General features: G+C 43.6%; 3 protein-coding genes across 3 annotated transcripts in view; all 3 read left to right on the forward strand.

The window, feature by feature from the left end:
• Nucleotides 1-11,988, forward strand: part of DDAH1 (dimethylarginine dimethylaminohydrolase 1) — a 57,447-nt gene extending 45,459 nt beyond the window's left edge. The window contains exons 5-6 of the mRNA XM_071436360.1: nt 6,778-6,921; nt 7,450-11,988. Coding sequence (XP_071292461.1) covers nt 6,778-6,921; nt 7,450-7,563 — 258 coding nt within the window. The 3' untranslated portion in view covers nt 7,564-11,988. The remainder of the gene's footprint in view (nt 1-6,777; nt 6,922-7,449) is intronic.
• A 2,640-nt stretch (nt 11,989-14,628) lies between these two features.
• Nucleotides 14,629-20,468, forward strand: BCL10 (BCL10 immune signaling adaptor). Its single transcript, XM_071436362.1, has 3 exons — nt 14,629-14,785; nt 16,811-17,099; nt 18,146-20,468. Exons 1-3 carry the CDS (start codon nt 14,702-14,704, stop codon nt 18,511-18,513), a joined length of 741 nt encoding a protein of 246 aa, XP_071292463.1. The 5' UTR covers nt 14,629-14,701; the 3' UTR covers nt 18,514-20,468.
• A 1,304-nt stretch (nt 20,469-21,772) lies between these two features.
• On the forward strand, nt 21,773-24,124 carry CUNH1orf52 (chromosome unknown C1orf52 homolog). Its single transcript, XM_071436363.1, has 3 exons — nt 21,773-22,066; nt 22,157-22,364; nt 23,522-24,124. Exons 1-3 carry the CDS (start codon nt 21,809-21,811, stop codon nt 23,608-23,610), a joined length of 555 nt encoding a protein of 184 aa, XP_071292464.1. The 5' UTR covers nt 21,773-21,808; the 3' UTR covers nt 23,611-24,124.
• Nucleotides 24,125-25,039: the final 915 nt, after the last annotated feature.

Consider the following 25,039-nt stretch of genomic DNA (forward strand, 5'->3'; position numbering starts at 1 on the left):
GTGAAACATCTGGGATTTCAGCTGGTCACTTGAGAGGAGGGTATGCTAATTCAGAGGCAGTGTGGCCGTGGCAGATGTCAGGACTGAGCAGCATTGCCAGTCAAGGTGCAAGGCAGAGTAGGTGATGCAGCTGACAGTGTAACCCCTCATGTCCCCTCACAGACTTGTCCCAGCAGGACCCAGAGCAGTGGTCACATCTGCACTTTGCTGGTCCTTGGTATCTTGGAGTCCAGCCTCATTATTCAATGGGATTTCTTTATGGTCAGGACTCTGTTGGAATATCTGCAGTAGGGCAATGCCATGACTTTAGCAATATACCTCTCTTTTTCCTCCTGCTTTCAGGACATGATTGTCCTGCCTTCTTCTTGACTCTCACATTCAGTATTTTCTGTTGGAAGTGGAGCTGCTCATTCTTCCCCTAAATTATTCCCTGGGGGACGCTATTGATAATGCACCTGTTTTGACAGTGATCAAGGGAGGCTTATCAAAACCACATCTTAAGGATAATATAGAAAGGAGTCTCTTTTGGGTAACTATGCCCTTGGTCTGTGTCCAAGCTGTGATCAGAGCAGAGCTTTTAAACACTCGAGCACAAGGAGTTGTTCTTGCATTGGCAGTTGCCCCCATTCCTTTGATTAAATGCCTTTTGTTCTTACTCCATCTTGTGTAACTGAAGTCTCTGCAATGTGCCAGCTTTTGAAGAGCTGAGTAGTGTTTCTCTGCATGACAGGAGGGTTATAGTGGCTGGATAGAGCAGAGGGGTTCCCAGCTCTGCCACAGAAATGCCTCCAGACACCTAAGGGAGAACTTCATCTCTCTGGTGTTCTTAGAAAACAGTCTGTACTGCCATGCAGCAGGAAAAGGCCCAGCTAAATCTGCTTTTCCTATTGTCTGTATAGCAACTGTCTTTTCTAGTAATGCACAAGTTTGCATGAAAACATTATCTCTTCTTCCTTAAGAATTCATCATTTGTTCCTCTGCTTATTCCCTACATGAAGTCATAATCCTCTATTTATGCTATCACAATGGGTTGCTGTGGAAATCATTGCTAATATTAATAACCCAAAGAAGATGACATCAGGTAGGGAATTAGCAGAAAGTGCAGATGAATGCTGACTTTTTTGTAATGTGGGAACAAAGAAAGGTTAGTGAAATACAAAGAAGTGTTGAGAACTTTCCCCTTAAAGCTAACATTAAAAAATGAGACTTGGCTTCTCTCAGCCTTGTAGATAGGAAAATTAAACAATTTATAATCAATCAATACATGAATCAACTTATAAAATTCTATGTACTTTCCTTTATCTCCTTCTGATTCTTCATTACTTTATCAATTAGGGGTCCATACCATCTCAGAGGATGTAGGTCTTCATTGAGTGCCAGATGACCTCCTACCTTAAAAAGTCAACTCATTGTGTTTTACTTTGAATTAATTTTAGATGGTGTTATAGCCACTTATCTGAGTGTTAGTTCTGTTCAGTTTGCATATGTGCAGAAGAATCTTTGGAAGATAAAGACTCAAAAGTATATATTTATATACTAGAGATTATTTATGAATCAGTTTTGTTTGTTTGTTGGTTTTTAAAGGGTGAGGAAAGTGTCCCTTTCAGTACATGTTTTTCCTCACCAGTAAGGCTGTCAGGCACAGGAGCTGGGTCAGAGGGTGATTGAGAAGATGTCATGTGCTTTGCGTAAATGGGGACTCATGTTTCTGATCTTTGCTTCTTTTTTTCCCCTTTGACCATTCTCTCCCTGGGTTCCTGTTCCAAACGACAGGATGTTCATGCTCCTGCCTTCTCCACTGAAAACAACAGCTCACGTAATTTGCTTCCTTTGCTCCTTCTCAGGCCGTGGTTTCCCTTTGCATGGTCCTTGGCAGAGCTGGCAGGCAGGGGACAGTGTGGCCATGAGGGATGATGGCTCAGAGGGGCACAGCGGGGCAGGTGTGCACACGAATGACACTCAGTGCCCATCGCATCTGTGGTGATGCAAAAGGTGTCCTGTGCCAGGAAAAGCCGAGGAGCAGGGTGGGAGAGGCTGCTTAAAAGAGCTCTTCCTTCTGGAAAACATGACTGAGAGGGTGCAGCAGGGAGGCAAAGCCAAAGCCCAGCTGCTGGGACTGTGGGTGTTAGGCGGAAATTAAAGCAACACTCTGGCTGTGGATGGACTGAGAAATCTGGCATGCTGAGCATGGCAGACCAGGGCACTGCTGGCTTCACAGATCCTCAGTGTGGTTTGTGTCTGTAGGTCTGAGCTGTCCTGTCCTGGATCCCTATCAGACTTCTCGGTGCCTGACAAGAAGGCTTAGATCATTCTCCTTTGATTTATGCTGCTCACAGTGGCTGTGATGGCCCCTTCCTACTGAGTCTACTATGCTGTTGTCTCTTCTGCCTGCCTGCATGTCAGGGGGGACACTCCTGATAGATCTTGACATTCCAGCAAGGTTGCTGGCTTTTCCAGCTCTGCTCTTCTGTCCCCTCTGGCCAGCCTAGCCAAGGGTTTCATGGTCACTGCTTTGTTTAAGGAAACTCTGAGAAGCTGCTGAGTCCTGTACGAGGCACACGGCATTGTGGCACAGCTCAACAGCTCCACTCTGTCCTGCACTTGCTTGCGTTGAACCCAAAGGCTGCTGCTTTCTCTCTCCAGTGCCAGTTGTTTCTCTAAATATGAAGAAATTAGGAAGAAACTCAAAGGACAGTCAGGGCAATAAATCAGTGAATGAATTTTGGTTTCAGTGTAAAATGATGTGCAGCTGGTATCACTCTGTATGACAGCTGATGAGTTGGGAAACCATGCACCAGATCATGGTCACCTCCACTCCCTATCTTGGGATGCAAAAGTGGGTTCCATCACCTCTCACCTGAGACTGGAGACACCATACCGTGCAGCACTAAAAAAGAAGCTCTTCTGGGTGTTTTGAGAATTTTTAAAAAGGAGATTTGGCAATCAGCAGTATTTTCCAGGTAGCAAGCACTAATTTACCTTTCTCAGCTGTCCCTCCAGATGGCAGTGGGCTGGTCAGGTGCCTCTCCTCATCTTTTGCCTTTGCTGCATAATGGCATAGCCTGACATTGTTCCCAGACAAGTGGTCTTTCCTCCAAGGAGAAAAGAAACATGTTGACCTTCCAAACTCCCATCCAGCCTATTGCTGTTATTCTTCTCAGCAGTTTTAGTTGCCCTGCACCATAAAAATACTTCATTTTTGTCATTGTAGGTGAAACCTTGGCATAGTGTAATCTTTTCTCACACCTTTCATTCTCTTGGATCCCAGGGCAAAGGTTGCTTAAGCTTCAGTGTCAAACGGGCTAAAGTTTAATGTGCTTGGAAAGAAAGAAAAGAGGTGGGATAGAAGAATTATCTTAGTTTGACATGACTAGTTTTCTTAAAAGAATACTTTGACTTGAAGGATTTAAGAAAGGATAGCTGAAAGCTGGTGAGGGAATGATCCCATGGGTGTAACTCCATTTGAGCTTAGGTTTGATTTTTCTTTTAAGTGTTGACAGTCAGAAAAACAGTGGCTAATCAATACAAACATCAAACCCTGGAAATCTGGGCTTCTCCACCAGCATCACACAGGCAATTTAAGTGTGATGCTCAATGCTCTATTAGCAAGAGGAACATTCAGTGTATGTTTGGTTTTGCTTGTGGGGAGTTGGGGATAAAAATGTGCATTGCAGGTGGGTTTGGTCACTCTCTGTCCTGCAGCAATCTGGATGTGAGTAGGCAGCAGGGCTCAGACTGGGGCCTTCCTCATGGAGGGGGGAACATTTGTAGCTAGGCTTGGCCTCTTCTAAAAGTGCATGCAGTCATCTTAGTTCTGTCAGAGATAATGGACCCAAAACACATACACTTTTTCCTTCATGTATAATGCTGCTTCATAGTTAGGATTATTTAGCTTATCCATTACCTCAGTTGTCTGAGGACACACTGTAAAAAACTATAGAGAAGGCATTTTAGGCTATATGGATGACTTCAACATAAGGAAAGCATGACTAAGGGCTGAGAGAATGTGCAGTGAAAATTACCCTCTTTAAGCTGAGGAAAATTCCCAGAAAAACAAGGCACATGGGAAATGCCTGGCTCTTAACATAGCCGGTTGTACAACGTTTGTGCACAGAAAGCCAGCCCTCTATATATAAATGCATCATATTTTGGGATGTATCTGATAGAAAATACAATCAAAGGACCTTGCTTTTATCTCCTTTTCTCTGCCCTGGAGTCAATCTGGCTAGGCACATGTACTTAATGACTTCACATAATAGAAATACAGAAAACCACATGGGTCTGCAAAGTGCCCTGATTGTGTCGTATTGGTGCATTTCTGCTGCATCCAGAGCCTCCCTGTGGGGCAGGTTTGGGGTGTTATTGCCTGGGCACTCTCTCAAGTAAGTGGTTTTTGAAATTTTACTGCAACAGTCAGGCATAGTTACAACAGCGATGAAAGCTTGCAAATATGATTTCCTTTTTATCTTAAGAGCTGAGGAAGAGAGTAATCTTGTGTTGTCAAACCTCCAGTTAGTAATAAAAGCTTTCTTGTGGTGTTGTTCCAGCTAGCTGAGATCCCTGTCCCACTAGCAAGCTGTGACCTCAAACTCTTGTGCTGCTTTGTCTCACTTTCTCACTCAGGTTTTCTGATTTGTTTCTGACCTAATTTAGCCACCGTTTGTGTGCTTTATTATACTGAAAACAATCCTTTTAATGTGCCCTTGGCATCATCTCCCAGGCTCCCCAAAGCTGGTCCTTGAGGCACTAGGGCCCTGCCACTTGTCCTTTATCTGCTTGCTGGTGTACTTCCCACTTCAGCACTTTGCAGAAGCAAATGAATGGGAGACTTGTTTTTACCCTTCTGCTTAGGAATTCTTTCATCATTTCATATGGAAGCATTTCACAGTGATTCACAATGTATTTCTGATGTTCCTACTGAAAACCTACAATATTAGAATTCTGTTTCCAGCAAGGAGTGGAGAAAGAACAACTGCTTGGAAACTTAGTGAAATCCAGACATAGTGGCTTTTCTTCTACTGATACATGTATTTTAGTGCAGATTTAAAAAATGTTTCCTTAGTCAAGACTTAAAAACATTGTATAGGAAGGAAAAGGGAAGCTGCTGGTGGAGGACATGTCTGCTGACTCTGGGTACCAGGTGGAAGAGCCACACTAGGTGCAGGACATCTGCAACATCTAGGAAAGCAGAATAAAACTCATCTTGGCAACATAACAGAAACAAAATTATAAAAAAGAAGATCAACTGTGCAAAGCATACAAAAATACAAAATTACATCTGGTGAAGTAAAGGTGCAAGGATTTTTGCCCAGAGAAACACATTAACCTTTTAAGGAGGTAGATGGGTCCTTGGGAACTTGGGAGAGTTTCATAACATGAGAAGGAACAAGAAATGACAATCTGATAACACTTCCTCAAGAATGCATGGCATTCTTTGTTGAGAGTTTCATGTTCTCCACAGGATGTGGATGACTCAGGCTAGAACATGAAAAATGTGGACCTATAAAGGAATTACTTACCATAGGTGTGGGCAAGTATGAGTTCTTTGTTGCTTCCCAGTATGTTTTGTAGACCCTGTTATGAATCAGCTACATTTCCTTAGTAGTATTTCTTTAATGAATGAGAAGTAGTACAGATGAGTGACCTTGGAAGCAATTTAATGACAAACTTAACTGTGCCTAAAATTGAAGTCTGCTTTCTGCTGTGTGATATAAATCACTGGGTTCTCCCTGAGAAGGGAATTTAGTTGAAAAATGTTGTTAACAAAAGACCAGGTTTTTCTAAAGATAATATTAGTGTGAATATTTTAAGCTGAAAAAAAGCCTTTTCTTTCTTTTTGCATCTTTGCATGTATGTGCAATGTATGTGGGAACACAGGTGGGCTGGAGGAGAAATGGAAACATTTGCAGTTTGCTTAGGCTTTCAGTAGGACCAAAGTTTTGGACTTTGAGTCTTGTTCAGTTCTGTGTTATTCTTGGTCTCTGTGAGGCTGAAGCTGATGTAAAGCTGGAATGCTACAACTGGGAATCAGGCATCTTGTCTTCAGGCTTTTCCCATCCTTACTAAAATGGATCTGATCCAAAACATGGGATTGCATGCTTGTCATGTCCTGAGAGTCTCTGTCTCTGAAATTCCAGCCAGCAGTGTCTACATTTGTGTATTTATACCCAAACCTCTGGAGGCCAGCAGCTCTCCTGTTGCAAGGCAGGCATTGTGCTGTCCCCCTGGGAACGAGGATTAGCACAGACGTGCCTGCTCACTCCCCAGCACAGGTGCTTAGTGAAAGAGTAACTGCCTGCAAGGCAGAACAGAGGTCCTTGAAAAGAATTAAGATTGGGCTGATATCCAAGCTGGGAACCATTCCTGTCCTCTTTGGTTTAATTCATACTCATTACATAAATACTGAACAATGGTTGCTTTTTTTTTTATAGGTGCTGAGCACCTATAGTCTCAATCAGTGTCAGGAGCAGTTTTGCATACTCAGTGTGCAATCCTTGAGGAAAAGACCCCACAGAGGATGCTTACCAAGTGCCCTGCTTAATCCTGCTGCTTGCAAGAGCCATTGCACAAAGGTTTTCTATGGCTCTTTTCAGTTAAGTTTAGTAGATTCTTCCATAAAGGCAGAGATAAAAGGAAATATCTGTACTTGCTGCATAGCAAAATGGCTCTTGACTGCCTTGGCAATCACAATTATCTATTTCTGAAGATTCTGTTCTCCCATTACTTGGGGACTGCTCATGTGTTTGATCTAAATAGCTGCACTCTGTCTCCTGGCAGACCATGCAACAGATGAGCGACCACCGCTACGACAAGCTGACAGTGCCTGACGATGCCGCAGCAAACTGCATCTACCTGAACATCCCCAGCAAGGGCCACGTGCTGCTGCACCGCGCCCCCGAGGAGTACCCAGAGAGTGCCAAGGTGAGAGCCAGCCCTGGCTGCAGCCAGGCCCAGCAGCTCCCTGCTGCAGGGATGGCGCTGGGTGCCACAGCCACAAGGCCACGTGTATCGCCCTGATTTTTAAAGATTTTTTAATGTTCTGGTGTTTACATTCTTGTAGCAAACTTTCTCACACACTTCCTGTAAATAACTTATTGTTTTGCATTCTTTTATGGAGGAGGAGAAATTTGATGGACTGTTGGTTTGTCCAGTGTCATTGGAGAGGTGGCACTTTCACCCTCCAATCCACTGTCACTTTTGGAAAACTATAAATGTTGGAGTCAGAAAATAAACTTCCCTTTTTTCTTCACCTTGAGAGCAGCGGTGTGTGCTCGTGTTGTTTCGTGTCCTATAACGATACACGTGCACCGTGGATGTTCCTGTTGATTAGCAGTGTTGGGATGGCTTGGCACCTGCTGGCAAATCCATGTTCTGTAAATTCTTAGAGAAAGGGGAAAACAGAGGTGTAAATGTAATGATTTTTCCCTTACTTTTTTTTTCCCTGAACAGGTATTTGAAAAGCTGAAGGACCACATGCTGATCCCAATAGCTGCCACAGAACTGGCCAAAGTAGATGGGTCACTCACCTGTTGCTCTGTGCTTATTAACAAAGCTTCAGAATGATGAGTTTACAGAGTCCCTCCCTTGTAACTGGCAATAATGTTACACACAAGGTAGACGAATCTGTATCCACACTTTTATTGTTTTTATTGACAATCTACTGTACCACTGTGCTACTAACCCTTGTTTACAGATTTTTTGCATTGTGATTTTTATTATGTCCTTGCAGATGGTATTTAAGGTGGATGTAGGGTTTGTTGGGAGCACATAACTCTGAAGTAAGTTAGTCCCATGGGCTAGCAGAAGACAATTATAATGGCTAACCCTTAGCTTTAGTGATTTAACATATCTATGTGAAAATTTCATGAAACCTGGCTAATTCTCAGTATTTCAAGCACCTCTGTTGTCTTTACACTGTTCCCTTCTGTCTTCTTTTCTCTTGCTTCCTTGCTCTACATGTGTTTTTCCTTCCTCAGTCTCCTACTTTCAGTGGTGCAAAGTATTAGGGGGACTGAAGAAAACTCAGTGGGCTCATGAACCTTGTGTGGTAGGGAAGCTTAGCTGGGACACTGGGCAGTGGATTGTGCTCACTGTCCTGGCCACATCACAGTGCTGCTGCTGCTGCTGCTGGGCAGAGTTGTGGCTGGAATCCATTTCAGACACCAGGGACCAGCTTTGGGAAAGCTTCCTCTGATGGGAGCATCCAAGGGCAATGACTGCCTGGGAAACTTGAATGACAGAAGGAGAGTAGTGCAGCCACACAAATTGTCTCCTGCAATTCAGGTTCCAGTTTCCTGCTAAGACCTGATGACTTTCAATGTGGTGAGAATGGGAGAGGAGTTTTTTTTAAAAGGCCAGATCCTAGGAAGCCTCTGGACCACAAAAATTAAATGCAGAGATGCAAAAGAAATGTAAAGTATGGGGGAGTTAAATCTCTTTGTTTACATCTTAAAATTTGTTTCTCCTTTCTGTTTTCTCTTCATTTGGAGGCCACTTACTAGCAAAATTCAAAAGAAAATGGTGCTAGAAGAAGTTGAAGGACAGCTATTCCTAGATTATGCCCATGAATAAGGGAAACTATTTTTTCCTGGAAGATTGTAATTTTTTCTTTATCTGCCCTTGGGACAGTTTTCCTTGGAACAATAACCATCTTATATTTTTTTAGTGGCATGAATATTCACAGTGGTATTCAGTTAAGACAAATATAATTTTTGTAGCAAATTCCTCAACATGTTTACCCACTGAGTCATGGCTTTTTTTTTTTTTTTGCCACTGCAAAGTGAAGCACACACCATTGTATTAACATGCTTCTTGTTAAATCATTTGTAAACTAAGGATGGGAGCAATTCCCAAACAGAGGCAGCAGTGGGAACTCTCCAGAGACTGACAAATAGTCTGAACATGTTATCAGCTTCCTAGACATCTCCTCCACCTTTCCTGAACCACTTGTGGTGTGTTGCTGAGGTACAGTAGGAAATGAGTGAGGGGCTTGGGCAATGTGGTGTGCAGGAAAGCAAACAGAATTAACCAGATGCCCACTGGGATACCCTTTGGAAACCTGTTTTGTGCAGTCATAAGGGAGGAAACACAAGTACTCACACTTGTAGGTTCTCTCTGGCACATCTCACACTGCATCTCAGTGGTAATGAGAGGAAAACCTCCTGGCAGCTGCTGATGCTTCGTGGGTGCTCTGTTTGTTGTGATGACATGAGGTGTCATGGGGAAGAGAGCAGTGATGAGTGAATATATTGTATGTGCAAAGAACATGGCCCAAAGGAAGTTCTTCTGCCAGCCAAACAGCAAGTGGGGGGGGTTTCCTATTTATGGCTCTCCTGTCCCAAAGGGTGATCCTAATGTTCCCTCTTTGTCTCTTCCATTCCCATGCACCATCATATAAACCTGAGCCAGGTGATCGGGCTCTCAGGATGTAAATGTTGCAGTGGGGAATCTTTTTCTGCCTTCCCTTGGTGCTTTTTAAATATTTGATAAAGTATCACACATTTCAAAATAACCTGACATTAAATAGAGATTTTGTGCCAAAAAGTGGCCCTGCAGTATTGAGCTGTGAGCTCCTAAAGGCAAGCTGTGCTCTGTTAAAAACCTGTGCAGCTGTGGGAACTGTCAAAGCTGAAATAGCCCCCCCCATCCTGATTTGTCCATTTGTCCCTGACCCCCATCCATGTCCTTCAGTCCCTCTTCCCTCCTCTTGCTAGGGAGCCAGAGCATCCAGCTACACTGGGAGAGTTAGGGTGTAGAATTTCAATTTTATTTATTGTTAAATATTTCTATAGTGTTGGTTTTGGTTTTTTTCTTCCCCCACCCTCTCTCACCTCTCACCTGTCTCCTTCCTCAGACTCCCATTTCTAGTTTGCTCATCAAGGCATGATGAGAACTTTTCTCATTTAATCCCAAGTGATTTTACCTTCTTGCCTCAGTTCTTACTTGAGTCTTTTTCTTCACTTCTCCTTCTTCACTGTTCACTCCACAGTATCCCAAGCCATGAGGGACTATCCTAAACTCACTCCCTCCTTGAGTAGGTGCCAGGAGAGAGGAAAAACTGAGGGATCTGCTTTGAGTCTGAGCAACCTCTTTTGAGCTACATGGGACAGTCAGCAGGAGCTGTAGATCCAGAGGGTAAGAAGGGAGACTCCTCTTTTTAAGATTTCTCCAGAAAAAAGAACCATTTCTGGTGACAGTGCTGTTACCCTGTGTCCTTGAAAGCCATAGAATGAGTGACAATGAATTCCCCTGATTCCTAGGGGAGGGAGAGGAGGAGTTGGGATTTCAGAGCTGAGAAACAGCTGTATAGACAGAGAGGTTGGGTTTTCACCTTTTGCCATTTAGATTTCTTTGGTTTCAGGGCTGCATTTTGGTATACAGAAAGCAAGGGAGCAGCTGAGGGACCTGAATTCCTTCAGTTGTTGTATTCAAACTGTCTGACTTCAGGCACAAAATTGAGGTGCTCTAAAACCACACCTGCTTTCTCTCTCTTGGCCTCAGTAGGAATCACAGCCTCTTAACATAGATGTTCTAAATTACATCTTAGTCTGATGCCAAAAGTTACCTAAGCTGGTTAGTGGGATCACCCTCACCTCACAGCTTCTCCTGTTGATCTTTATTCCTGCATTAGAAGGAAAAATATTATGAACACTTCCATTTATGTATTTGCAGTATGGTACTAAGAACTAAAATCATGCCAAATGCTTCTTCTTGCTGTTTGCTGTTTATTTTTCTGTTGCCCAAACAAAGAATTCAGTTGTGAGGACATTTCTGCAGTGACACATGTGCATCTAATGCATGTCCTGTACATTTTGTCACCAGAACATTTCTCAGATGCCTGATGTAAAACATCATCCTTGATTAATATAAATAATAAAATAAAATCCCAAACCAAAAAAGGGGAAGAGACACTGAACACTGATAGTTGCCCACATAAAACTCTTGATAACAACTGTCAGGCTGTATGACAGAGCAGACCCGTACTGAAGTTTTTGTGGTAACAGCTCAGCAATGGGGTTTGAATTACTCATCAAAGGATTTTTCCTTTCAGCAATCAGTTTAGCTCAGCTGAAATGAAAGAGCCAGAATGTGCATTATAGGTATTTCATGGATGTTATCTTTGCTAAGAGTTTAGGGAGATGTGTGATATGTGGGTTTCTTTCTTCAACAGAATGTGAATACAGTGTCTCTCTCTGTAATGAAAATGTGAATGCATACTGTACCTTATGAGATAAACTTGAATTCTTCCATTTATGTATTCTTGTGTTTACCATGCTAATTTTCAGTTTTAAATAGATGCCACTGTGTGAAGCTATGCTCTGATTTTTTTTTTTGTGATTTCCATGTGATAGGAATAGAGCTCATAGGCACCACTATGTCCAGTTTTGAAAACAAAAAGGGCAGTATACAGAATGCTGTTTGTTCACAGCAAATTGGAAAATATGGGGGAAAAAAAACTTTTGATTTTGTTCAGCTTCATATATGTTTTATCAATGAAGTCAGAGCCAAATTAATAGAAAACATCAACATCCACATGGAACCATTTGAGGAAGATAATTTACTATTTAAGATTGTCTATTTTTGCTTTTATCAATAAGGAAGCTGAAAAGATAAGCCTGCTTAAACAATGGTAATTGTTAAGTGATTGTGAACAAAGTATCAGTGGACCTCATGTATTTCAGAGAAGTTTTAACTGGACGTGTGATGTAAATTGTATGGAGTTGTATGTGAATCGTGTTAGTCACTGTTTTACATTGTATTGTTCTGCAGTGCACAAATGTGACTACTGAGCACAGAAGCATTACATTCATTAAACTTAATCTTGTTGCAGTATATAATTCCCCACTTTTTGTGCCAAAAACATCAATACATTCCATAATCAGTTTTAATAGAGGTTTGCACTTTGATTTAATTTTTTTTTTTGTGATTCTTGCAGTTTCAATACTATATATCTCCATCACGAAGGAATAAAGTGTCAGTTGTACCCTACCCTCTGTAGTTCATGCTTCTTCTTTTGGAACTGAAAGTGTATGTATTTAATTTAATAGTGTTTCATGCTGTCTTCTTATTTCCAAGCTTATTACATACCTAGAAGTAAAGCCAATTATAGACATTAGCACTAAAACCCTTCATTCTGTTAGGGGAAATCTTAAGTCTTTAAAAACAAATTACTCTTAAATGTAGAGTCTAAAATTATAATGTGTAGAGAGAGGAGATACCGCCTGTGAGTGTTCATGGTTAATTTTATTGCTGTCCAAGGTAACAAAACAGATGTTAGCATAGTACAGTATGTTTCTCTGCAGTGCCTGCATTTACTGTAACTTACAAAAGGTGAAACTGCAAAGGTTTAGTGGCATTCCCATTATGGGTAAATTACTCACACAGCTCTTGTGTCTTTTCTCCCCCACAATCTCAGGAGAGGCGACTGCACTCCAGACATTGCTTTGAGGTAACCTGACAGATAAGTGCATGTGTTATATCTAAATACTTCCTGTGGTGTGCTGCAGACTGCTCCTGGGGCTGCAGTGCCAGCAGGGTACAATACTGGGATCCAGGGCAGGGTGACCCTGCAGCGGCTCTGGGCTCCATCATGGGCGTGTGTGCAAGGGCTCGTGGGCCATCAGTGCCATCTCCTGGCAGCCCGGGAGTCGCTGGTTCAAGGCCTCAGTGTTGTTCTTCCAGCTTTTTAAGAAAACCAAGATAATTTAATAGAGTAGGAATTCCTTAATGAACTGTAGCAAAATAATTACATTACTTTCAAACTGTGTTTTGCTAGTATAATAGGACTACCATCATCTATTATTCTCCTTGCCAGAGAAGTAGGGACAAAGGATCTTAAACACAGCCTTCATACTGATTTTACAACATTGGTTAAAAGTATGATTTTTAACTAATGTATTTAAATCAGTGCTGTGTCTAATGTGAATACATTTAGTGTGATGCAATTAGTATTTTAAACTACTTCATTTACATGACTGCAGGAGAGAAATTTGGTACCAATTTACCTGAATTTGTTTCTTAATGGCAATGATTAGATGAGTTTTGTGCAGAGTAGCCTTCTTCCTGCTCCCTGCACCATTAAATCCTGGTAGGGTGTTCTGGCATTAAGTCTGCTAAAATATATTCTGCTCTTGTATTCGCTAACCACATGCTCTCTTCCTGACTGCTGAAGTGAAAGCATTCCAGTTTGTCTCCTACACGGCTCAGGAATCAGCAGCCTAACCCTCCAGACATCACATGGCTTTGAACTGCACCTCTTGCTGAGCAAGGTTATTAACAAATACTCTAAATCCAGAATGCATGAGAGATGTTTTTATCAGCAGTGTTGTGTGGAGCCAGCAAAGTCCACAATATAATTCACCTTGAAGAGGAAGAGCTGAAAGGCACGTGATATAATAAACAGGGGTGGGAGTCAGGGGCTGGGAAGATGCCTGGCTCTGTTTCAGAAGTACCACAATCAGTTCTCTTGGAAGCATCAGAGAAGCCGAAAGCTTTCCATGTATTTTGGGTGCATAGCACAGATTGGGGAGGATCAATGTAGGCACTTGAATTGGGGAAAAAATGGTCAGCCCTGCAGCTCTTGGAGTAGGAAAATGGGAGATAAATAGGTTACTTTGCAGAGATACACAGCTTTGAGAAATTCAAATGCACTACAGCAAAGAAAGGTTGCTTGGAGTGGGAATAACAGGAGGCCATGGGCTGTGAGCAGGTGTGCCCCCAGATGAGCAGCAACCAGGGCTCTGAGGGGAGGGTGAGCCTGAGAGTTTCCTCTGGCCACAGGGGCCCTCACAGCAGTGGCAGGGGATGGAGCTGGCTGGCAGCAGTTTGGGGATTGGCCCCGATTTTACACCCAGCTCTGCAGAAATCAGCCCTCTCAGCAGGTGCCTAGTCCTTTATTTTTCACGTGTTCTGGGCAGGATCTTCGTGTTTATTTTAAAGCTGGGACTGCTAGCACTGTAAAATAGATACTGTCACGATTAATAGTTCAAGTACAATTGCATTAACAAAACATGTCAAGGACTTTGCAAAACTGTAAAACTACCATAAAACTGGCAGGTTTTCCTTACTGACAGCAAACCTCAGTGTTGATCGCTTCTACTTATGTTCATGTTTATCTAGTGAAAGGACAATTTTAGGAGTGCACGAATAGCCCGAGTTCCACCCGTGCCAGCTGCAAGAGCCCCGATTGCTGCAGTTCAGCGCTCCCTTTCCCTGGGGAGGCGGCGCCGGGTCCCGGCGGGGCCGCGGCTCCATCTGCTGCTGCCTTGGAGCACGACCCCGTGCACGGGGGGGCTTTGGAACACCGCCAGGCCCGAAACCGGCGGGCACGGCCAGCCGCTGTCACTCGTGCCAGTATCTGCCCGAGCTGCGGGCCCCGGCACCGCTCCGCACAGTCCAGCCGCTTTAGCGGAGGGGCTGCCACAAGTCCCGGGAGGCCCGGGGGGGCAGGGGCAGCTCCAGCCCCAGTCCCGGCGGCGCAGCCCCCGCGCCCAGCGAGCCGCGCACGCGCCGCTGGGCGGGGCAGGGGCGGAGCGCGGTTCCTGAGCGCCCATTGGCGGGGCGGGGCTGCGTTCTGTCCCGGCTGGGGGCGGGGCGGAGCGCCGGCTCTGAGCGCCCATTGGCGGAGGCAGACGGGGGCGGGGCCCAGGCGGAAGCGCCGCCCCGTGCGGGTTTCCCCAGCGGCGCCGCCGAGGGTTCCGCCATGGAGGGCCCGCGGTCGTGGTCGAGCTCGGGCGGTGCGGGGCGGCCGCTGACGGAGGACGAGATGGCGGAGGTGAAGAAGGATGTAAGTGGCGGGCGGGCCCGGGGCTGGGCGCAGGGCCCGGGCGCGGAGCGGCGAGCGGGGCCCGGGCGGGGGAGCGGAAGCACTGTGGGAGCGGGCGGGGGACGCGGCGCGTCCGGGAAGGCGGCGGCGAATCTCGAGCACGGCTCTGCCCCCCGGGGTCCCCCGGGGCGAGGCTGATCATGACTCGCGTATCCCGGAGCTCGCCCCGCGCCCCGGCCGTGCTGTGTGCCGCGCTGCCGGGGCCGGGCTGCGGGGCTCGGGTCACCTGGTGCCTGCGCCGGAGGCAGCAAACGCGGGGAATAACGTGGTACCCAAAGCTTGGCTGAAAGTGTGTGTGCTGCTCCTGATGCCAGTAAAACTCTTAATTAAAAAGCGTGGATATCTTATGTATACTTAGGTATGTTATGTATACTTAGGTATTTTATGTTATGTATACTTAGTTATGTATACTTCGGTATTTTTTATTGAGGCTTATTGTTCTCTATTTTCTTGGGTTTTCCCCTGGAATCTGATGGAAGACTTCATCCTGATTCATTCTAGATTAATTTATCTCAACGTGAGACTGGGAAGCAATGTAACCCACCTTAAAAAGTGATTGTTTAATTAAAAAAAAAAAAAAGTAAAATCAGTTTATCACTTATTTATTGCCTATCCATTGTTCTGTTTGTAATTTACAGTGTCTTATGTTTGATTCATTGGGGGGTTTTTAATGTTCTTTTAAAGTACAGTGAAGACCACTTGCAGTTTGGTTTTTGTTTCTTTCTAGCTTTATGCTCAAGTGATTTCCTTTAAATGCTTTGTCATAGCTCTATGAGGCATGTTTTCAAGCTAGTACTCGTTTCCACAGGGTAATACTGCAATAGGTGGCATTGGGTAGTTACACCAAAAATGGATAAAAGCCACTTGAGTCAGACACTATAGGTGTAACATGGCAGGTGTGTTAGTCTGGCTCAGTGACTGAACCCAGGGCTGCAGCTCACAGAAATGCATGACTGTCACTTCTGCCCTTAACCTTACAGGTCCTCCCATAGTACTTGGAGGGGAAAGGATGGAAATCTTAGGTAGAAACAAATAACATTCATTTTATCATCAAAATGCAGTCCCATAAATCTGACTTTAGAGCTTCTGCACTCAGATTTTAAATGTTGTGGCTTCACAGCTGACTCGGCTCTCTCAGAGCTGTTCAGGTAACACCGATGGGATCTCTGCAAGCCAGGGTGCTGTGTCAGCATTAGCACTGTGTGTGACACGGGACAGCACATCTCAGGAAGCTAAAACTGGCAAGGACATCTTGGTCTGGGCAAGCTTGTCTTGAGGAGGAGTTATAAAGTTTGGAGTCTTGCAGTTAAGAGCTGAGAAGGATGAGGGTGAGCCATATAAAATCACTCATACAATGGAATAGGGTTACAAAAGACACAAAGAAGCCACTAACGTTGTTGAGAGTACATACATGTGTGGATGAAAGTGCATGTATTTTGGATGTCAGTAATTTGTTGAACCTGTCAATAGTATAAATACATAGGTTTAAATTTTGTAAATAAATAGGTTTATTTACAAACATTTTGAACTGTGAGTACATTCATGCTGCTCCTTTGAGACCACTTTTGCTCAATGCACAGAAAACATCAGTAACTGCAGTATTTTGGAATTGTGCCTCAATGTGGCAATCAGATGATCAGTGAAAATGGGTGTATTTGTAGACAAAGTGAGTAGGTGCTGTTTGGTATAATTTCATTTTTACTTGACTGTTTTGAAATGTGCTAACCTCAGACCTTATGTAATCACATTTTCTATAAGTAGTCACTGTATTTCTTAACAAGCATTGGAACTGCTGAGTTCAGTCCAAGAGTTAATGAAAGTGATAATCAGGGAACCGCTTTTTAAAAAAAATTTTTACACTGAGAAAAATCTCAACTAAGTAACACAGCAGCAGCCTTAAAAATTCTTTTGCTAACCTGTATCAAAATCATATAGGTTCCAAATAATTTGAAATGTTGGCTCATACCAGTTTGTTTTGCTTTTCAGGCTTTAGAAAGGATGCGTCCTTACCTGTGTGATAAGATCATAGCTGAGAGACACTTTGATTACCTGCGCTCCAAGAAAATACTCACCAGGGAGGACACAGAAGAAATTTCTGCTCGATCTTCCAGTAGGAAAAAAGCTGGGAAGTTATTGGACTACTTAGCAGAAAATCCAAAGGGACTAGATACTCTGATTGAATCTATCAGACGAGAAAGAACACAAAACTTCCTGTTACAAAAGATAACTGATGTAGTGCTGAAAGTCAAAAATGAAAAGCTGGAAGCTCTTAAAGGTAACAAATTTTTAATAATGTTGTGTAAGACACAGGTTTTATTTGGAGGGTCTGCAAAATTAAAATCCAAAACTAAAATCTTCCTCTGGTATTTGGAACAACATGTTTGGAAATATTACCAGTTTGTATTTAAGATCCTAGTGCATGTATCCTGGCTTTACCTTTTTACTATCTGAACACATCCATCACAAATAACAACTAGCAAAAAGCCCCTGTTGTATTGTTATGATGGATAAATCGGTCTCCACATTTCAGTTTTGCTTTTCAAAAATGGGTTGTTATGTTCCATCTTGCATTTCTCTTCAACCTGTTTACTGCAGGGGCAGGATGCTCTGGTTTAGTTAAATTTTGTGTCTCAGCAGAAGATGTGCAAGCAAATGCAGCTTGAGGGGAGTTCCCCTGTATGCCTTCACTGCCACAGCTTTAAAGCAGACACTGTAAATACATGTGTGTGTTTTTCCATACAGGCTAAGAGGTTTTGTTGACACCCAAACCTTGAAGTGACTGTGTGTACTTATAGTTTAAGGCAGAGAAAGAAAGTATAGGCTTTCTACACCAAAAGTGTTACTTCCCCTTCCACACCCATCAAAAGGCAAATAAAGAAGGAAGAACTATGTTCTAACCACAGAGATGAAGGGCCTGAGGTTTGCTCTGGCTTCAGGTAAAATCGCCTTAAATGCTGTCCATGTTGGAGCAGAACCAGCAGGTGAAGCTCTTAAAAGTTTGAAGAACACAGTGAGAAGAATCTAAAAAAAGTTGGGCCAAAGGGCTAAAGTGACTTTCTAAAATGACCTTTAAGTTACAGTGCATTTTTGTCAAGTACTATCTGGTACTGAGTACAGAGAAACCATTCATATCAGCCTACATAACCTGCATGTTTGTTTTCTAATTTGTCAGGAATTCTGGATGTCACAGGTGAGATGAAGGGTTAGTCTGTTAAAAATATGGACAGTTGATTTTTGACAGTCTTACTGATATTAAATCACAGCACAGTTTAAGATGTCCTCATACTGTAATTAAATCCAGTATCTGGTTTTTTGTCTTAGGTTTAAGCTGCAGCACCTGTATGACCTCACTGTACGGAGGAACAAATAATCTTTCTAGATCATTTTCTGATGAATCAAATTTTCTGGATAAAACAAAAGACAAAGAATCTACCCAGATACATCACCCAGAAGAAGATTATAGCACTGCCGCATTTGTGTCTGCTGTCTCTCTTCATTCAATGAATTTGCCAATTGCAGAGATGGGAAATTCACAGTGCAGTGTTTTCTCAGCCACCCTCCCAGGGCCTGGAGAGCCTGGGGCACCCCCGCTGCCCCCAGAGCTGCAGGCAGACCAGCAAGAGCCATGCACTAGTTCAAGTGACAATTGCTTTTTGCCTTTAAGATCACGTTCTGTTCAGCCACAGTGAACGCGGTGACTTTCCTCTGTTCATCTGAATGGTACTGAAACTTTGTGGGATGGCTCATAAAAGCTAAAAAATGTTTTCAAACTGTTAGGAAAATTGGAGGAAATAATCTATGCAATTTCTGTTTTAATTTTGTAATTGTGTGATGCTGGTGCTGCTTGACTTTTTTTGTTTGTTTTGTTTTTAGGGAGCTTTGTACAAAATATTGTGGTGTTACACCAACAAATGTTTGTTTTTTAAACCAATGTGTATAAGATTTCACATTTAGTGTATGAGATTTCACACCAGCAGATACTTTAGCTGGAATTACAGAACAAATGGGTTTTTTCTTTCTGCAGAAACTAACAAATCAGCTTTTCTTAATGTTTCTGTGATGGGTGAACTGGGAAAGATGGTTGGGAAAAGTACTGAATATGGAAAAAAATCTGAACTAAAAACTTAAGCTTACTTACCAAAAATCTTAAACATTAACTGAGTTAAATGTTTCTCACTGGGATAAATTCTGCTCTCTATGTATATGTGTGCTGCTCCATTTGCAAAAATCCTCACAAATCTGGCCAAATCATGCTTATTAGCAAGGAGTTTCTTCCTTGTGTGAACTTTGTCCTACTGGTACATCAAGAGGCATCAGTATCACAAATACACTTCTGCAGGCCTCAGCCTCTTCTTCTTGTATATTAGTTAAAGATTCCAAATTTGAGATGCACTTTAAATATAAATTCTCTTTAGTACTGGAAAAGGAATGTAAACTGCTCTAATGGCATTGTGAGGGCTGTAAGAACACATTATTGTAGGATGCTATTAAGGAGCAAAGCTTACTGTATGCTTTGTCCCACTAGGGAAGTGGAGGAGAAGCTGTGTGACACAAAAGTATCTGTACCTGAAGGACTCTTGGAAATATGGCACTTCAAATACCTCCTCTTCAAAGCAGACAGACAGGTTTACATTTCAAATTGTTTAGAGTCAAATGCATTCTTTTTCAACATGGGAAGGTTCTCATTTCTTGCCACCATGTAACACACTGTATTCCTCTCACACTGGAATTGTAGCCTACCTTTTGTGCAGGTGCCTATAATAATTTCAAAATGACCTGGTGCATTCTTAATTTGACATGTGTACAACTGTGTTCTGCAGTACTACGCTTTAAAGTGATGGGATGTTTTCAGTATATCAAAGGGTAGGTTTGTATTTAAGGTCCTCAATTATTTTGGCTCTCATAGTGTGTATAGCCATGGAATACCATTCCAGTGCACACTGGGGTAGTATTACTAAACTGTTCTCCATTTGTAGAGACAGGCTACCTTCAGGACCTCAGTATAGTCTCTAGAAATTGTTTTTCACAATTATTCTGTTTTGGAAGTAGATTAAAATAAAATGCAATGTTCAACTACCCTCCATCCTGAGCATATGAACATCTTACATGTGAGAAAGATGTGTTTGTAAAAATCCTTGGTTTTCTTGTCTACATCTACAATCATATAGTGTCCAGGCAGTGAAAATGCTTTTCAGTGGAACTGCTTAGATGAGATGGCACCCTGGAAATTTAGTGCCTAAATATGCAAGCCAAACTTTGTTCTTTAAGATGAAATTAAGGATAGGATGAACTCCCTGTCTTCCATTAACTTGAATTGTAGTTGCCTGTACTTGGGAGGTCTAGAAAGTGATTTGTCTAAATGTAACCACTTAAAGAGCTCTGCTTAGGCTTGAGTCCCTTCCTGGGTTCTTGTAAAGAGAAGAGAATGAGCAGGGTTGGCCTTAACAGAGAAAATGCACCAGCTCAGGGTGGAGGCTGCCTTGCTGCTCCCCATCCTGCCCCGTGCAGTGTGCAGGGACCACTCCCAGTGGAGCCTGCAAACCTGAGACCTTGAGTGAATGTATTGTCTTTCCAAATGTCTATAATGTGCATTTTTAAAACGTATTTTTATCACAACTTTTGGAATAAATTCTTTTGTACAATTGCCTGTTTTTCTGTCTGCCTCTCTCATTTTTAAGATGTACAGGTTGCAAGAGCAGTTCATGCCATTACCTTGGTGTGTGGTTTTGGTTTTGTGTGTGCGGGAGGCTTTTGTTCTCCTTGTCTTTTTAGAGAAGTCTGGTGGAAAGACTGACTTAATGTGAAACGCCTGTGCTGGTAGGACTGCACTCAAGAGCAGTCTGTAAGGAAAACATGCATGTGAAATCAACAGCTCTGCTGCTTAAGTACTTTCTGCAGTTCATGACTACTATTATTAACCTGATTCTTGCTTTTTTTCAAATGACTCTATTGCTCAACTTCCTGCGGATGTGAGAAGAGTTGCTACCAACCACACATAGCAATTTCATTCTTAAATTAAGATTTTTATTAATAGCAGGGGAGAAACAAAAACTTTGAGTGCTGAGAAGCATGACTTGAAGAAGGATTTGCAAATGCTGCAGGCACTGTGGTGTCTCACTTCAGTGACTGTTTTCATTGTACTTTGTGTATAGGGCTTACTTCAAAATAATGACATGGTATTGATTATGAGACATCAGCTGGATATGGTTTAGCATCTTTACAGTAAAGAAAGTGATCATAGTATAACCAAAACCCCTTCCTCAGATCTTATCCTGCTTCTGGTAGTAGAAGGAATCTGAACATAGAATCATAAAGTATGCTGAGTTGGAAGGGACTCATGAAGATCCCGGAGTCCAATGCCCAGCCCTGCACAGGATATCCCCAAGAGTCACATCCCGTGCCTGAGAGTGTTGTCCAAACCCTTCCTGAGCTCTGTCAGGCCGGAGCTGTGACCACTGCCCTGGGGAGCCTGTCCCAGTGCCCAAACACCCTCTGGGAAAAAGCTTTTCCTGATACCCAACCTCAACCTGCCCTGCCCTCCATCCCCTTTGAACAGCACCAGTGTTTTAGCTGATGCAGTAATGTGTGTATGAGTCAATCACAAGGGAGGTCTAGTACAAACTTGGTCCAACAAATTTGAAAAATCTGTTTTGGTAAAGATACCTCCTGGAGCAGTGATGATCAGCGCTGTGCCTGCCCTGGGTTAGCCGGTGATCGGACATTAAGGAAAACGTGTTTTCCCTCCGCTTAGCCTGCAGGTGTGGAAGGGAGAAATGAAGGTTGGCTCGGTTTCGTGTCTGATTTTTGCTCTCTGGTCACTCGAAGGGAAGCCCCCTGGCACGGCGGGAGCCCTCAGGCCCCGTTTCCCCGCCCGCCGCGGCTCCGCTCCGCCAGCCCCGCGCGGCCCCGGGCCGGCGGCAGCCGCGGGCCGGAACCCTCGGCGCGGGCGCGGTTTCCGCGGGCGGTGCGAGGCGCGGCCCCGCCATGGCGGCGGAGGGGGAGGACCCGCTGGGCTATTTCGCGGCCTACGGCAGCTCCAGCTCCGACTCGGAGCCCGAAGAGCCGCAGCCCGACGAGCGCCCGGCGGGAGCCGCTGCTGCCTCGGGGGGCACCCCGGGGCGGCCGCGGCTGCCGCCGCCCGACGAGCTCTTCCGTCGGGTGTCGCAGCCGCCCGCCTTCCTCTACAACCCGCTCAACAAGGAGATCGACTGGGAGAGCCGCGTCCTGCGGGCGCCCGAGGAGGTGCGTGGGGCGCGGGGTGAACCCAGGCGGCGCAGGGGCCGCCACGGGCTCCCCGGGCCGCCGTGACGGGCGCTCTGCTCTCTCCCGCAGCCCCCCAGGGAGTTCAAGGTGTGGAGGAGCAACGCCGTGCCCCCCCCGGAGACCTACAGCCCGCCCGAGAAGCCGCCGCCGCCGGCCCCCACCCTCGACATGGCCATCAAGTGGTCCAACATCTACGAGGACAATGGCGACGACGCGCCCCGCCAGGCCGGCAAAGCCAAGTTCCTGCCGGACGAGGAGCAGGAGCCCCTGGAGTCGGGTGAGGCCCTGGAGTCGGGTGAGCCCTGGCTGAGGCGGCCGTGCCTCACACGGAGGGAGGCTCCGGGCGCTGCCCTGGGCCCCGAGGGAGCTCTGCCGGCTTCTCCTGCTCCACCGCTGCCCAGGGGCAGAGCGCTCTGGCTGCAGGGGTGGGGGCACTGCAGTGCCGCTGGTTGGGCTTTCCTGGATTCAACACAGACCCTCGAGCAGCCCCTCTACTCCTCTCCCCCTCTGTCAGTAGCAGGGAAGCATTAGAGTCTGTAGTTCTATGAAACCAACAGGTTCATTCATGGTGCTACTAAAACAGAAGGTGGTGTAAAAGCTTCAGGTGCTTTACGGTAAGGTGTTGACCTTAGTTGTAGATGTAGATCAGATTATTTCTCTAACGTTTGCAAAACTTGTGATCCAAAAGAGGAATCAAATAGGATGTCCATGGGACAGATTACTGAAGAAAATATTTACTATCCTGTTCACTTTCTATGATGGTACAAGCTGTAATGGTAATTTAGGTAGTAAAGAAATGATAGGTGGGTGGATTTTTTTTGTTTTTAATTGCTGGAGAAAGAGAATAGCAATAACCAAGAGAACAGAACCAGAAGAAGAAATTCTGAGCTTTCAGAACACAGTGTTTTCATGCTTTGCTAAAGTTGTGAACAAAGCTTTTCCAAAAGAAGGATTTTTTTGCTGTCTTGCCTGTTTTTTGGTTCTGGGTGTTCTTTCCCAGTAGCAGTTTTTATGTCTTTCTCCATGTATTCTATGTTTTCCCTGTCCATGCATTTCTCTTAGTCAGCCTTCATCCAAAGGAAGAAGGTAAAATGTTAATTGATCTTGACATTATTTCCTGCTTCAAAAATATAATTTTCTAGCTTTTTCTGTTAGCTAGTCAAGTAACAATTTTTTTTAGAACAGGTACTGTACAGTAGCATAAAGCCTCTTTTCAGTTACCTGCAGTGGTTTGTGGCAGTGATAAGAAGCAACCATTCCTATTTTGTACACATATTGTCTGCATTCCAAAAATGAGGATGTTGTCAGTTAATGCTACAGTGTCTTTTTTCCAGCCATCTCAGATGTGGTTAAGTCAGTTGTTCTAAGACAGGATGGTGTTTAAGACAAAAAACTGGCTTTGCTGATCTCGATTAACTCTTTCTTTTATTTAAGATGGTGAAAAAGAAGAGGAACCATCTTCTGCTAAGAAACGTAAAGTAGAGTCTGGAGAACAGGCAAAGAAGAAGAAGAAGAAGGTATAAGCAGGGTGTTTTGGATTTAGGCATAATGACAATTTCAAGGAACTTGGATTCCTCTGCTGAGATGGGAAACAAATACATGTTTACTGCATTTCTCTCTCGGGTAGGGAATTTTATTTCTGTGGTGTGCTTGCCTTTTGGAAAGCACAAAATTAAATGGACAGTGTTGTGGTAGAACTTGTTAACTGAACAAAATTTAAACCTGTTTATTTGAAACAAGGATTTAGATGAAAGATCCATTGCCATGGATACTTGTGCTCATGCAGGTTACAGGGCTTCATAATATTTTGTTTATCAAGAAACCTGGTAACGTGCGTTCTTCTGGACTGACTTTTCCATTGTGTCAAAACCTTTTATAAAGGAGTATATACTAAAGATTTTTTAGGTACTGGTCTGTGATATGTTCACATAATGTTGTTTTTAAATATATGTATAGACTGCAAATAGTCACTGGAATAAAACTACATTTTTCAACATCTGTGGAATAAATATTGCATTGCATGCTTGGTGAATAGGAGCAATGAATTCTGTATTATATGCCATTCACTGATATGTGACTTAACAGATTCCTCAGGGCTTTTTTGTTCAAATAAATACACAACTACAAACTGAAAAAAAAAATGGACCTAAAACTGAGTTTAATATTTTGCAGTTATTTTAATGTTATGGTATGTTCATCAGTGAAACATGAGACTAACTGATGGAGGGAGAATTGAAGCATGTAAAGTGTTCTTCCTGAATCAGAAAATAGAATCAAGATATTTATGTGGACAAAAATTATGACAAAGCTGTGATAGAGTCTTTGCTGCCAAAGTGTATTTATTTCAGTACTAACAGTTGGTATTCTTCTCAAAGTGCTAGCTAGTATATGCTGCATTTGTGGTATGATGCTGAATGGGGTTTTGGGTCTGTATATGACAAGGTACCAGCAGGTACCAGCTTGTACTGGATTGGAGAAAAGGTTGCTGTATATTTTCAGATAAAGATTCTGTGCCTTAGAAAATCTGCAGTGAGATTAGTGCCTGCTAATAGAGATTCATGTAGTTAAATTGTTAATGTAAAAATTTTTGTTTCCTGTTTTCCTTCTGTCTTGGACTAGCTTTACTTTGGCGGAGCACATTCTGTATACATATGTGCTAATATGATGTTAATATTTTTAAGTGATTTTAAGAGATTTTTTTTAACCTCAAAATATAGAAAAGTGTATTCATTTTCAGTGAATATATGAAGTTGTTAAGAAGTTATGAGTTATGCAATTCTAGCCTTGGCAGTGTGATAATGCTTTCTCTGGATCCTTGTCTACCTGCAGACTGCAACTGCTCCTTGCCACTTTCACAGGCTGTGGGGCCAGATCTGTGGTATTTGACACAGCTGAGGGCTCCCTGTGCCCACCTTTCCTATTGCAAACCCAGATACCAGCCACTGTCCTAGC

Source organism: Agelaius tricolor, unplaced genomic scaffold, assembly GCF_023055355.1.
Source record: "Agelaius tricolor isolate 1412-34295 unplaced genomic scaffold, bAgeTri1.0.p SCAF_11, whole genome shotgun sequence".
In the NCBI taxonomy this organism is placed as follows: Eukaryota; Metazoa; Chordata; class Aves; order Passeriformes; family Icteridae; genus Agelaius; species Agelaius tricolor.

Excerpts from the sequence above, each read along its gene's own strand:
- BCL10 (XM_071436362.1), top strand. The coding sequence starts at position 14,702 with ATGGAGGGCCCGCGGTCGTGGTCGAGCTCGGGCGGTGCGGGGCGGCCG. Across the intron at positions 14,786-16,810 it reads TGGCGGAGGTGAAGAAGGAT|GCTTTAGAAAGGATGCGTCC; the intron begins GTAAGTGGCGGG and ends TTTGCTTTTCAG. Across the intron at positions 17,100-18,145 it reads AAAGCTGGAAGCTCTTAAAG|GTTTAAGCTGCAGCACCTGT; the intron begins GTAACAAATTTT and ends TTTTTGTCTTAG.
- CUNH1orf52 (XM_071436363.1), top strand. The coding sequence starts at position 21,809 with ATGGCGGCGGAGGGGGAGGACCCGCTGGGCTATTTCGCGGCCTACGGC. Across the intron at positions 22,067-22,156 it reads TCCTGCGGGCGCCCGAGGAG|CCCCCCAGGGAGTTCAAGGT; the intron begins GTGCGTGGGGCG and ends TCTCTCCCGCAG. Across the intron at positions 22,365-23,521 it reads GCAGGAGCCCCTGGAGTCGG|ATGGTGAAAAAGAAGAGGAA; the intron begins GTGAGGCCCTGG and ends CTTTTATTTAAG.